This window comes from Brachionichthys hirsutus, chromosome 5 (genome assembly GCF_040956055.1).
Source record: "Brachionichthys hirsutus isolate HB-005 chromosome 5, CSIRO-AGI_Bhir_v1, whole genome shotgun sequence".
Classification (NCBI taxonomy): Eukaryota; Metazoa; Chordata; class Actinopteri; order Lophiiformes; family Brachionichthyidae; genus Brachionichthys; species Brachionichthys hirsutus.
The window spans coordinates 14,172,390-14,186,233 of NC_090901.1; the positions used below are offsets into that span (position 1 = coordinate 14,172,390).

Genomic DNA, 13,844 nt, shown 5'->3' on the forward strand with positions numbered 1-13,844 from the left:
ATATTTAATATAAGTGTTTGGCAACAGAAGTACTTTGGGAAGTAGTTTATTGCCAATGTCAATGAGGGTTCACAGACTAGGATTTTTTCTCGGTGAAGTCGTGCTACATGTAACAGTAATGACTAATTCAGATAACATACAAGTACAGACACATGACAAAACAGCAGCATCGGGAGTTGATACACAGATGTATATTAGCAGCAGTAAAACTAATATAATGACGCAGTGCAAAGAGAACGGTGCAAGTTACCGGTAGTAAAATGTTCAAGAGTCCGGGCCAGAAAATTAATTGTTCATGAGTCTTATAGCGGAGGGGAAGAAGCTGTTCTTGTGGCAGGAGGTTCTGGTCCGGATGGACCGTAGCCTCCTGCCTGAGGGGAGAGGGTCAAAGAGTCCATGTCCAGGGTGAGAAGGGTCAGCTGTGATCCGACCTGCATGCCTCCGAGTCCTGGAGACATACAGGTCCTGGGGGGATGGCAGCTTGCAGCCAATCACCTTCGCAGCACGTACAATGCCTGTGTCTGTCCCTGGTGGTGGCGGAGGTGATGGAGGAGGTGAAGATGGACTCAACGATGGAGGCGTAGAACTGCACCAACATCTGGATTGGCAGCTTAAGCTTCCTCGGCTGCCGCAGTAAGAACATTCTCTGCTGAGCCTTCTTGATGAGGGAGCTGATGGTCGGTTCCCACTTGAGGTCCTTGGTGATGGTGGTGCCCAGTAAGCGGAAATAGTCGACAATTGAGATGGGGGTAGGGGAGTCTGTGAGGGGGAGGGGGGACAGTGGGGGTGTGACTTTCCTGAAGTCCACGATCATCTCCAATGTTTTCTGGCTGTTCAGCTCCAGGTCCACAGCCGGTCCACCTCCGTCCTATATGCAGACTCATCACCGTCCGAGATGAGCCCGATGAGGGTGGTGTCGTCCGCAAACTTAATCACTTTAACGGACTGATGGCTGGAGGTGCAGCAGTTGGTGTACAGGGAGAAGAACCAGGGGGAATGTACACAGCCCTGGGGGGATCTGGTGCTGATAGTCCGAGTGTCCGAGACCGTAGTCCCCAGCCGCATATTCTGCCTCCAGTCCGTCAGGAAGTCAGTGATCCACCTGCAGAGGCAGTCGGGCACGTTGAGCTGGAGCAGCTTGTCCTGGAGCAGTCCTGAGAGGATGGTGTTGAACGCAGAGCTGAAGTCCACAAACAGGATCCTGGCGTAGGTTCCTGGGGAGTCCAGATGCTGCAGGATGAAGTGGAGGGCCAGATTGACTGTGTCGTCTACAGACCTCTTGGCTCGGTATGCGAACTGCAGCGGGTCCAGGAGGGGGGCGGTGAGGGTCTTAAGGTGGTGGAGAACCAGGCGCTCAAAAGACTTCATGACTCCAAATGTCAGCGCCAACGGTCTGTAGTCATCGAGTCCTGTGATCCTTGGCTTCTTGCGGACAGGAACAATGGTGGAGGACTTGAAGCAGGCTGGCACATGACAGGACTCCAGGGAGGTGTTAAAGATGTCTGTGAAGACAGGAGTCAGCTCACTGGCACAATGTTTCAGGGTGGAGGGGGAAACATTGTGGTTCAGCTTCATGAACTGTCTGCATGAACTGGATGCAGAGGACAGTGGGGGTGGGGGGAGTGTCTATGGAGGCATTTGGCGGTTTGCCTTCCATGTTGTGCGGGGAGGAGGGGGTACTGGAGAGTCCGGTGGGGGTGTGGAGGGCTGGGTAATTGAAGCGACAGTAGTGCATATTTAAACGCTGGGCAAGCGGCAGGTCGTTCAGACCTCGGGGGGGGGCTTTGGGCTTGTAGTTGGTACTGGCCTTCAGGCACCTCCATACTGCTGCAGAGTTGTTAGCAGAGAACTGCTGCTGGAGTCTGCATGAATATGCTGATTTAGCATTCTTCAGCTCCCTGATAAACCTGCAGTTCACCTCCTTATAGCTGAGCCTGTCGCCGCTCCTGCGGGCTGCCTCTTTCTCATTTCTAATCTGGCTGAGCTTTGACATGAACCAGTGCTTACCAGTAGCGTAACTCACCCTGGTGCGCGTTGGTACAATGCGCTCCTCATTGTAGCTGATCCATGAGGTCACTGTGTCCGTGTACTCGTCCAGGTTATCCGTAGCAGCCCTGAATATGTCCCAGTCTGTCATCTCCAAACACAAGTGGAGCTCCTCAACAGCCTCACTAGTCCAGATATTGGTCGTGCTTGCTACAGGTTTAGCAAATTTCAGTCTCTGTCTGTATGCAGGGATGAGGTGGATGACCACGTGGTCTGATAGTCCGAGGGCAGCACGTGGTACAGCACGATAGGCCCCGCTCACCGTCGTGTAGCAATGGTCCAACGTGTTCTCCTCTCTGGTGGGGCATTTAATAAACTGTCTGTATTTGGAAAGTTTCTGGCTCAGATTCCCCTTGTTAAAATCGCCAAGAACAATAACAAGAGAATCAGGGAAAGTCCGTTCCAAACACTAAATATTTTCCGCGAGTGCACGTTGAGCCTCGTGCACGTCGGCGGCCGGCGGGATGTAAACAGCTGCCAGGATGAATGAAGCAAACTCACGCGGGGAGTAAAATGGATTACAGTGAATGAATAAATATTCCAGAGCAGGAGAACAGTGTTGGGCGATCGCAGTCACGTCGGTGCACCAGCCGTTGTTAATATAGAAACAGGGTCCACCGCCTTTGGCTTTACCGGAGAGCAGCGGGTCACGATCTGAGCGTAGGAGGCAGAAGTGCTCCAGCTGTAACGCGCTGTCCGGGATCTGTCTGCACAGCCACGTCTCCGTAAAGCACAAAACACAAGAGGATGAAAATTCCTTATTTCTCCTCATCAGCAGCACCAGCTCGTCCATCTTGTTTCTGAGAGAGCGGACGTTGGAGAAGAATATTGCAGGTAAAGGCGTGCGAGATCCCCGTTTACGGAGTCGGACGAGAGCGCCGGCACGCTTCCCTCTTCTCCGGTGTCTCACTCGTTTGGCCAAAACATGGACTAATTCTGCAGCAGAAACTAAAAAGATGGGTAAAAGGTCCGTGTGAGTGGTTGATCTAAAGTTTAGTAGCTCTTCACGGGTGTAAGAGCACGCAGATGCACAATTAACATGAAAAAACAAACAACACACAGCGCACGAGAGCACCAGGGCGACCGTAGGAGGCACCATCCGGAAGTCAAAATCCAGCCAATCGAGATACAGCCATTCTGGGACAAAATGCATAAGACTCTAGGACAAATACTGCACTATTCTATTCAAACAGACCCAAAAAGTAGGTATTTGGGGATCATACCTGAGAAAGTAGTAGAAAAAGGGGACGTTTATTTGTTTAAGATCTTAATTATGGTATTGTAAGAAGGCCATTACTAGGAGTCGGATGAAAACTGATCGCCTGCTACTTGGACATTGGATGGACATTATGGATGAAATTTATCTTACGGAAAGACTAACGTAACACCTGAGGCTGACAATGCCTACCTTTCATCACAAATGGAGGAAATGGATAAGGAGGAGCCTGAAGCTGACTAACATGACTTTATGAACCTTTTTGTTAACCACTTGGAAAATATGGAGCAAGTGCTTCTCCTCATGTTTCTTTGTTCTGGTTTTTCAATTTAATTTTATTTATTTATTGTTACACGAAACACGACTTAGCCGCTGGAGCGCATCTAACCGAGCACTGCCGGCAACACCACAATAGCCCAGCATTGGGCCGGCTATTATAGTTATTATTATCTATATTTGAAAAATTTGAAAACAATTATTATCAAAAGAAATTATTTAACTGTTCACTGAAAAATAAAGTTAAAATAAATAAACAAACTTATTTGATTTTAAAAAAAAAGTCCATATCACAAACTATCCCAATACATTTCAATATTTCTCTGGTTTGTTTTTTTTACCTTGGTTGGTTTCAGCTCATTCAAGCAAGAGCCCTCAAATCTTATTTATAGTCCATTTTCCAAATAATGTGTCCATCAATTCCCATAGACTTCCCATCTTCTACAATGACATCAATACATCCACAATTGGAATGTGAAAGACTCGAGTCTTGTCAACAAAAAATATGGTTGAGGAGGTCATGATGATGTACCTAGTAAATACAGAGTCAAAAAAACGTGTTTCGGTACACTGCGTGCTGTAGGGAATTTCCATATTAGATGGAATTCCACAACATGATTGCTGTTTATATAAATCTCTAAATCTTAATCCACATTCTCCTCATTGACTACGCACCCATGAAGGAGAACAAAGAACCGGAAGAGGGTTTAGAAAAACCCTAACAGAGCTTTTTACTGTTTGACATACAGTAGCTTGTATCTGCACTGCTGTGGCTGTCCGATGAATTTGTATATGAAAGATGTCTGCAGATGCAGACAGCTTTGTCTGCAAAGAACACAGATGACATACAGGAAGTTGTGTTCATATATTTTTCAAGGTTTCTGTCCGTTAAAAGGAAGTTTTTTCTTGCCTCCTTCCCCAAAGTTCTTGCTCTTGTGGGCCAAGTTGGGTTCTGTCTTTCCCTGCTACACCTGTAAAGTGCCTTGAGATGACTTCATGATTTACTACTACTGTACTTTCGGCTTGTACAGGGGTCACCACAGCAAATCAACGTTCTCCACTTCACCCTGTCCTTTGATCCTATAGAAATAAAAATGTAGAATAGAATATCTGTACCCATCTTTAATGGAGCACATAAACATGGAGTAGATATCCACTCTGAAGTGTTCCTTAAAATAACAGTAGTCTTTGAGAGTGTTTCATATTCACCGCCATCGCCATGGCCCTTCAAGACAAACAGATAGTTTGACCACTACTACTGCCGGTACGTCACGCATGCAAACACAGTAGCAGCGTCATTCTCTTACCATGTATCGTTGCCTGTGGCTGAGGCTGTAGTTGAGTGTCTTCAAGGGTGTGCACATGCTGGCTGGTGTCTGGTCCATTTGAACAGATACTAGCAGAAACAGGCCTGCAGAGAGAGAGGAGTGGTATATAATGAGAACAACTGCACAGCATCAGCACCATTGATGTTTGTACATGACATAGAACTCCATGAAATGTCAACTCTGATGTCCCCATCACTAGCATTAGCATTTATAGTTTCATATAGCAGCTCTTTATTCAGTGGCTTGCTCAGCAGCCTCTATGTTACAGTATGTTTTTGTCTGCTCCCGCTCTCTGTCTCTCTCCTTCTCAATCCAATTGGTCAAGACAGACATTAAGTTCACCCGTGAAGATATTAAAGATGTTAAGAGGTGTACAGAACCCCCCCCCCACATCGACCAGTAACGTCTTTTTGATTTCCACCACCCACTGCAGGACAAATTAGCGGTCGTCAGAAACCTGAACCACCAGGCCCAAAACATCCCCACCAGAGCGGAAGGAAAGGCCAAAGAGCAGAAACACATCCGCAATGCTCTGAAGACGTGTGGCTGTCCAAACTGGGCATTTGTGAAGACCAACAAATATAACAACAAAAACAACCAGGAACAGGAGAGGGAAGACGTCCCCTAAATTGCTGCTGTTTCAGAGAATTTCAAGAGAATTTTCAGTAAACACAAGATTCCCAAAAACTTCAAACCTGGCAACACCCTGAGACAGATGCTGGTCTACCCAAAAGACAAAACACCCAGACACGAATAGAGCAACATGAATGCTGTCCAGTGAAGAACACAGCAACCGGTACATTGGGGAGACCAAACAACCGCTCCACAAGTGTATGGCTCAACGCAAGAGACACAACTCCTCAGGACATGACTCAGCAGTCCACCTGCACCTGAAAGACACAGGACACTCATTTGAGGACAGGAATGTCCAGGAGCCTCATGTATCAAGACTTGCGTGGATTTCCTACTAAAACATGGCGTATGCTCAAATCCAGAAAGCATGGTACGCACAAATAAATCCAGATGTATGAAACCGTGCGTACGCAGGAATCCAAGCACAATTCCTTCGTACATCCTAATCAACGTGGAATTGAGCACACATATTGGAGTAGCTAACTCCGCCCTGTCCACGCCTCCATTTACATACCCAAATCAGAATGATAAATGACGCCTGCACCTGAGATTCCCATGGCTGCGCGATCAGAAAATGAAAACAAAAGGATGAGTAAGCTGGGAAAATGAGAAACGACACCAAAAGTAAGTTGGAGACGCTTTCACCTGAAGTGGAGGTGCGCAAAAATATATTGTTTGGTACGCTGTCCTCCGGTACTAGCAGTAAGCACAAGAGGAGTGAGTGGGAGAGTGTCACGACCCGAACCAGGACTTGAACCCAAATGCAATTCAATTCAATTTTATTTCTATAGCGCCAGATCACAACAGAAATCATCTCAAGCACTTTACAGGATTTGCAGGGAAAAACAGAATCCAACTAGACCCACAAGAGCAAGAACTTTGGAGACAGAGGCAAGGAAAAACTTCCCTTTAACGGGCAGAAACCTTGGACAGAACCTAAGGCTCATGGTGGACGGCCATCTGTCTGACCGGCTGGGTTGAGAGAGAGTGTGAGAGAGAGAGAGAGAGAGAGCGATAGGAGGAGAGTCTAAAACAAGGAGATGGATAGATAAGTGATAGAGAGACAGAGCAGGAGCAGACAAAAACAAAATTTCTAAAACTATAAATGCTAATGCCAGCGATATGGACATCAGTGTTGAGGGACACAGGTCCAGGTTCAGCACCACGGACAGAAGGACCTGCAGACTGAGAGACAGAATGAGACAAACAGAGGGAGAGAGAGCACAAGACTACGAGGAAGAGAGAGAGATTACTGACATATATTTATAACATGAATAACCAGATAGAGAGGGAGGAGCTCAGTGTGTCATAGGAGGTTAAGCCACCAGTGCTGGCCTATGACAGCATATTGATTATTGTATTGATTAACTATAAGCTTTGTTAAAAAGGAAAGTCTTTAGTCTCTCTTGAACATAGAGTCCAGTTCAATAACGTTTAAGTAGTGATGTTACGAGATGTGCCGAGGCTTCGACGCGTGCATCGAGTAATGAAGGGGACGTTTCCGGGAAGCACGTATATCAAGGCTTGCTTCGCTTAGGGGAGGAGCCAAAAATGATGACTTTCGAAGCCTCGCTGTTGTTGTTGTTTCTTTGTTTTCTGCTCCAACAAGAGTATAAGTAATAATAATGATAATAATAATAATAATAATGCGTTGATCTTGTATAGCGCTTTCCTGGACACCCAAAGACGCTTCACATTGTGCATTATTCATTCACTCCATACTTGGTGGTGGTGAAGCTACTAGCCACAGCTGCCCTGGGGCAGACTGACCGGAGCGAGGCTGCCAATTTGTGCCATCGGCCCTCCTGACCACCACCGACATTCACTCGCTCACTACATTCACATCACTATCTAAACTCTCTACCATTCTCTCAGAACTGAAGCAGCCTCTTGGATGAGAGGTGTAAACCTACACAGATAGAAGACAATTATGGTAGCCCCTGTGGTCGGGACGGAGCTGAGCTGGCATGGTCTGTCACTCCTCTGCCGGCTGTAGCGGTTTGGTTCCGGTTGGTGATCTGGGTGTCCCCATGGTCCCCTCCGTCCTCCCTGCCCTCTCTCCTCCACTCTCCCTCTGCTCCTTGGTCCCGTCTCTCGTCCCTCCTTCTGGATAAATTGACCATGGATCTAAAAGTGCTCTTCTGTGCTTTGGGGGACCGTGTGGTGGCACGCCCCCCCCTCTCTGAGAGAGTTCTGTACGACGCCAGGTCCTATCTGTCTACCAAAATAATCCAAGGACATGTCTCTCTGACTTTCCACACACATGAACTCTCACACACACACACACACACACACACACACACCCCTCAACGGCTCATCTGCTCTCAGAAACCTTCCTACTCCTCCCCGAAGGACAATTCTCCAGACTTGCCTGGTTCCTACTTTTCATTAAAAAAATTCCTGCGCATTACCCGTGCATCGTGTCGTTCCCTTCTACGTGTGTTGTCCTGTGTACCTGATGCTTTCTGCACCTTCTCGAAGAAGAGTTGTTGGCAGCGCGATTTATTTGCTGCAGCCGATACTCACTCATCAAATCTTGTTTCAATGTTGCACTGTACTTGTACTGTGATGACACTGACAATAAATGCTTTCCATCAGTTGTGTCGGAGACTGTCGCCCTGGGCTGGTTCTTATGTGGGTGGCTCTCGTGGGGACCCAGGGGTTGTTCTCAGGGGTGCTGCTTGGTGTGATCTGGGGGGCTTGTGCTGCTGTTGTTGGGCCCGGGATGACTGCCCTTTCCTTAGGTGGATGTTTCACGCATGCCAGGTCCACCACACCAGCACCTATCAAAACTCCTCCCACCGGTCTCTGAGTCAGTGGAGGTTGCTGGGTTAGTGTCTGTGGCTCTCACTATGCTCTCCCTCTTCTTCCTCAGATCTCCTGAGACATTGGTGATTCAGACTTTCCTCTAGAGACAGATGAGAACCTGGTGTTTAGGGATAATTCTTGGATATGGTTGGATGGAAGGGATAGAAGTAATAAGCACAAATAAATCCACTGCAGTTTATCCTCAGAACACTGTGTATTTGTCACTTTTTGTTTGTCCATGTTCCATGTTTCACTGTGGTGTGCACAGCCCTCTACGGCAGAAAGTAGGAAATAAAACTTAATAAAATATCATAGGCTAGCCTGCCAAGAGCGCAGGTGACAATCACAATCACAATTTAAAATATTGCATAAAACTCTAGCGGTGACTGAAGTCATGTATGTTGTCACTCTTGAGCACAAATGCAGACAAGTTAGGGAAGAAAAAAAGAAGACCATTGTGGTTAAATGCTATCAGATGGAAGGACTGGACTGAGACTATCATTAAAAATGCTCGGGTTTGCAGCACACGCTTTACGTCAGGTAAGATAAATGAAATGTTTGGTGATGGCTACAGAGTCCAAATGAACTAAATCGTACATTAATAACAAAAATGTCCAGTTTACAGCCATTATCCAGCAATAGCTAATTCTAAGTAAAGCTGCTCATCTGCTCTTTCTCACCGGGATCACACAGTCTCAAACTGGAGGAACTTTTACTACTGGCACTGATGAAACTTAGACTTGGTCTTAGTAACAGAGATCTTGCCTACAGGTATGATAGGTTGAAAAGCAAACTATCCAAAATGTTATGGTCCTGGCTTGCTTATTCTGGCAGCTGTGCTGAAACCTCTCACTAAATGGTCCAGGAGGGGTGCCGTCCTCAAAAGCATGCCAAAAAGGTTCAGGCGGAATTTCAGAAGATGCAGCAGCACCTGATATTTCTTGACAGCCGAGCTCAAACCTGGTCAATCTATAAACATCATAACACATCATAACACAATGAAGGACAGAAAGGGGGGGTTCCTTTCTGTCCTCCGGTTGGGGAGGCAGAGTATCAGACAAACACATAACACTTAAATCAGGGTTGTTAAATAAATTGCAGCCAGGAGATGAAATCTTTGCTGACCAAGGATTTCTAAGAAGGGAAGAGCTAGCTTGCTGCATATGGTGCCACTTTGTGCATTCCAAGTTTCACTCAAGGAAATAACCAGTTGCCCGAGAGTGAGGTACATTCTTCAAGAAAACTTTGTATCATGTCCGCATTCATGTGGAAAGTCATAAGCAGATGGAAGAGCTTGAAAGTTTTACACTCTGTGGTTCCGACCTCCCAGGTTGACCCACTTGATGATGTGGTAACTGTTTGTTAACTTACTGATCTTTGTAAATCTGTTGTGCCTAAGAAGGACAAAGTGTGTCGTGTTCAAGTGTTTCATGAACTACTATTGAATTGGATTTGAGAAATATTTTGTTGTGAATTTATTGTAGTATTTAAATTGTCTGAACATAAATTAACACATTTGAGAATGAATAATTTCTTTTCGCAAGAGAATACACTTCTGTTAAAATGCAAACGAGTCTCAAAGTGAATTCAAAACATACTTAACATTTACACATACTTATTATTTATTTACTTGTCTAGTGTCAAGTTGTAAAGACCCAGTTCATTGGTTCGAAAACATTCACAAATACTGCAGTTTCTGAATTTCATTGTGAACAATAAAGATTAAGTAACAACGTCCAATACTCGCTAGCTGCCGCTTGTAAACATAGCATCCAGTTGCCACTTTTGCGCCCAGGTAAGCCTCACCCACCCCAAAATAAAACACGTCACAATGTTTACAAACAAGGAAAGGGTCTACATATATCACAGGGTGGGGTTAGGGGTTACCCTACATATATCACAGCGTGGGGTTAGGGGTTATCCTACATATATCACAGCGTGGGGTTAGGGATTACCCTACATATATCACAGGGTGGGGTTAGGGGTTACCCTACATATATCACAGCGTGGGGTTAGGGATTACCCTACATATATCACAGGGTGGGGTTAGGGATTACCCTACATATATCACAGGGTGGGGTTAGGGGTTACCCTACATATATCACAGCGTGGGGTTAGGGATTACCCTACATATATCACAGGGTGGGGTTTGGGGTTACCCTACATATATCACAGGGTGGGGTTAGGGATTACCCTACATATATCACAGGGTGGGGTTAGGGGTTACCCTACATATATCACAGCATGGGGTTAGGGGTTACCCTACATATATCACAGGGTGGGGTTAGGGGTTACCCTGCATATATCACATCATGGGGTTTGGGGTTACCCTGCATATATCACAGCGTGGGGTTAGGGGTTATCCTACATATATCACAGTGTGGGGTTAGGGGTTATCCTACATATATCACAGGGTGGGGTTAGGGGTTACCCTGCATATATCACAGCGTGGGGTTAGGGGTTATCCTACATATATCACAGTGTGGGGTTAGGTGTTATCCTACATATATCACAGGGTGGGGTTAGGGGTTACCCTGCATATATCACAGTGTGGGGTTAGGGGTTACCCTACATATATCACAGGGTGGGGTTTGGGGTTACCCTGCATATATCACAAAGTGGGGTTACCCTGCATATATCACATCATGGGGTTTGGGGTTACCCTGCATATATCACAGCGTGGGGTTAGGGGTTATCCTACATATATCACAGGGTGGGGTTTGGGGTTACCCTACATATATCACAGAGTGGGGTTAGGGGTTACCCTACATATATCACAGGGTGGGGTTAGGGGTTATCCTACATATATCACAGGGTGGGGTTTGGGGTTACCCTGCATATATCACATCATGGGGTTTGGGGTTACCCTGCATATATCACAGCGTGGGGTTAGGGGTTATCCTACATATATCACATCATGGGGTTTGGGGTTATCCTACATATATCACAGAGTGGGGTTAGGGGTTATCCTACATATATCACAGGGTGGGGTTAGGGGTTACCCTGCATATATCACAGAGTGGGGTTAGGGGTTATCCTACATATATCACAGGGTGGGGTTTGGGGTTACCCTGCATATATCACAAAGTGGGGTTACCCTGCATATATCACATCATGGGGTTTGGGGTTACCCTGCATATATCACAGCGTGGGGTTTGGGGTTACCCTGCATATATCACAGCGTGGGGTTAGGGGTTATCCTACATATATCACATCATGGGGTTTGGGGTTACCCTGCATATATCACAGCGTGGGGTTAGGGGTTATCCTACATATATCACAGAGTGGGGTTAGGGGTTACCCTACATATATCACAGAGTGGGGTTTGGGGTTACCCTACATATATCACAGGGTGGGGTTAGGGGTTACCCTACAGCAGGGGTCCCCAAACTTTTTCCTGTGAGGGCCACATCACTTTTCCCTTCTCTGATGGAGGGCCGGGGTCAGTTTGTACAGGAAAAGTGTGATGATGGCAGGGGTGCCTAAACATTTAGGGGCCGAATGTGGAGGCAGGCTGCAGTTTAGGGTTCATCTCACCATCACAACTACACACAGTGACATGAATCGAGTGTCACGCACGCAATGTCTCTCACACCCAAACTCAGTCTCTCTCCAGCATTATCACAAAGTGCAGAGGCGAAGAATGACTGGATCAATCAGCTGATCCAATACAGCTGCAGAGGAGCAAACAACAAACCTCAAATTATTGTAAAAAACCTGAATGCTGCACACCTCGGTTTCGAACCCAGGATCTTCCAGCAGGGAGTCAAGCGCACTACCCACCACACCACCTAGATGTTACCCCATGAAGCATTAGGATAAATAGACAGTAGCATTGTTGACTTTAGACCGGAGGCACTGGTTTTGAATCCAGTACGACGTCACCTGGTCTGAGACACGCCCACTCCACATAACACAAAAGGAAAAAGCACAACATAGCAACACAACAACATAGCAACACAGAACAACACAACAACACGCTGTGGTCTGAGATATCAACTTATTATTTGACAGGTACGACTTTAGTAATACCTCAAGCTCCCTCACCTATACGGTGGCGTGGTCGGTAGGGTTGCCGACTCACAGCCGGAGGAACTGGGTTTGCATCCAACTGTGGGAGCGGGGGTGGGGTAGGGGCGGCAGGGCAGGCCCAGGGCCTTACCTGGGTGGAGTGAACTGGGCCACTGGTCCGCTCCACTCCGCTCGGGTGCGCCCTGGACCTAGCCTGTTGCCCCTGCTCCATCTCATTCCCGTGGGATTCGATACCAGGGCCGTTTTGCCCCCCTCAACAATGCTGCCAACTATGCCACCGTGGAGGTGAGGAAACCTGCCCTGTTATTACAAAGTAATTACTATGTAATAAGTTGATATTACAGAGCACCGGAACATTAACTTTCTGGCCATATGTGACCATCATTAAAAATAAAAGGGAGGCTACTCATGTTGTATGGAAAGGAAAATAAGTACATTTTATTTTGGGTCTCTGGTATTGTTCAGGGGGCCAGGCCAAATGTGGAAATGGGCCGTAGTTTGGGAACCCCTGCCCTACAGAGTGGGGTTTGGGGTTATCCTACATATATCACAGAGTGGGGTTAGGGCAGACATGGGCAAACCCAGGCCCGGGGGCCATATGCGGCCCGTTGGTCTTTTTAATCCGGCCCGCCGAACTTGTCCAAATTATATAATTAAATATAATTGTATTGTAATTAAACCTCATTCATTTGACCTTTTCCCTGTAATGCTACCTGTAAAAGGCCAAATCATTTAATGCAATAGCTTTCATGTGTCATTTATATTAGCTCACACAAACACTCCATCCATCTGTTCTTGGTCCGGCCCCTCTGTCAAATTTTAGAACCTATTGTGGCCCGCGAGTCAAAAAGTTTGCCCACCCCTGGGTTAGGGGTTACCCTGCATATATCAGATTGGGGTTAGCTACACCCCACATGCATTGCCAGCATTACGGGCCCATACACAGACAGACAACATTCACGCACTCACACACTATGGGCAATTTAGAATAATCAATTCACCTAAATTGCCTGTTTTTGGAGGAAACCAGGGAACCCGGGGAAAACACAATCTCCACACAGACAGGATTCAAATCCGGTACCTTCTTGCTATAAGGTGAAAGCGCTAACCACTACACCACCGTATCACTTGAAAATTATTCATTAAACATTATTATTTTTACATTGGAACAAAAACAAAATCATCTCAGCACCATTTACAAGATGAAACAACACTGCACACACACGCAAACGCACACATCTTACCCAAAAGGCCTCCGAGCAGGCAGACTGGAGGAGACAGTTGGACCATTGTCCTGGACTCAATTCTTTGGTGTTTTAACCTTAAACACACCAATGGGCAGGCCACACACACAATCCTGCAACTCTGGTGTCCGCCACTTTTCAGTGCGTGTGTTCAATAGGACACACATGGAAAATCAGGTTTCTGGTCTTCATGGTGTCGTTGAGCATCTTGGAAACAGCAGCTCTCTGATGATGTCGGGCTGAAAACAAGCAACATAAAAG

At 46.5% G+C, this 13,844-nt stretch overlaps 1 protein-coding gene across 1 annotated transcript in view; it reads right to left on the reverse strand.

Annotated features, from left to right (window-relative positions):
• Nucleotides 1-13,629, reverse strand: part of il34 (interleukin 34) — a 32,665-nt gene extending 19,036 nt beyond the window's left edge. The window contains exons 1-2 of the mRNA XM_068738978.1: nucleotides 13,584-13,629; nucleotides 4,846-4,949 (exon numbers count right to left, since the gene is read on the reverse strand). Of these exons, the coding sequence (XP_068595079.1) occupies nucleotides 4,846-4,949; nucleotides 13,584-13,629 (150 nt within the window). The remainder of the gene's footprint in view (nucleotides 1-4,845; nucleotides 4,950-13,583) is intronic.
• Nucleotides 13,630-13,844: the final 215 nt, after the last annotated feature.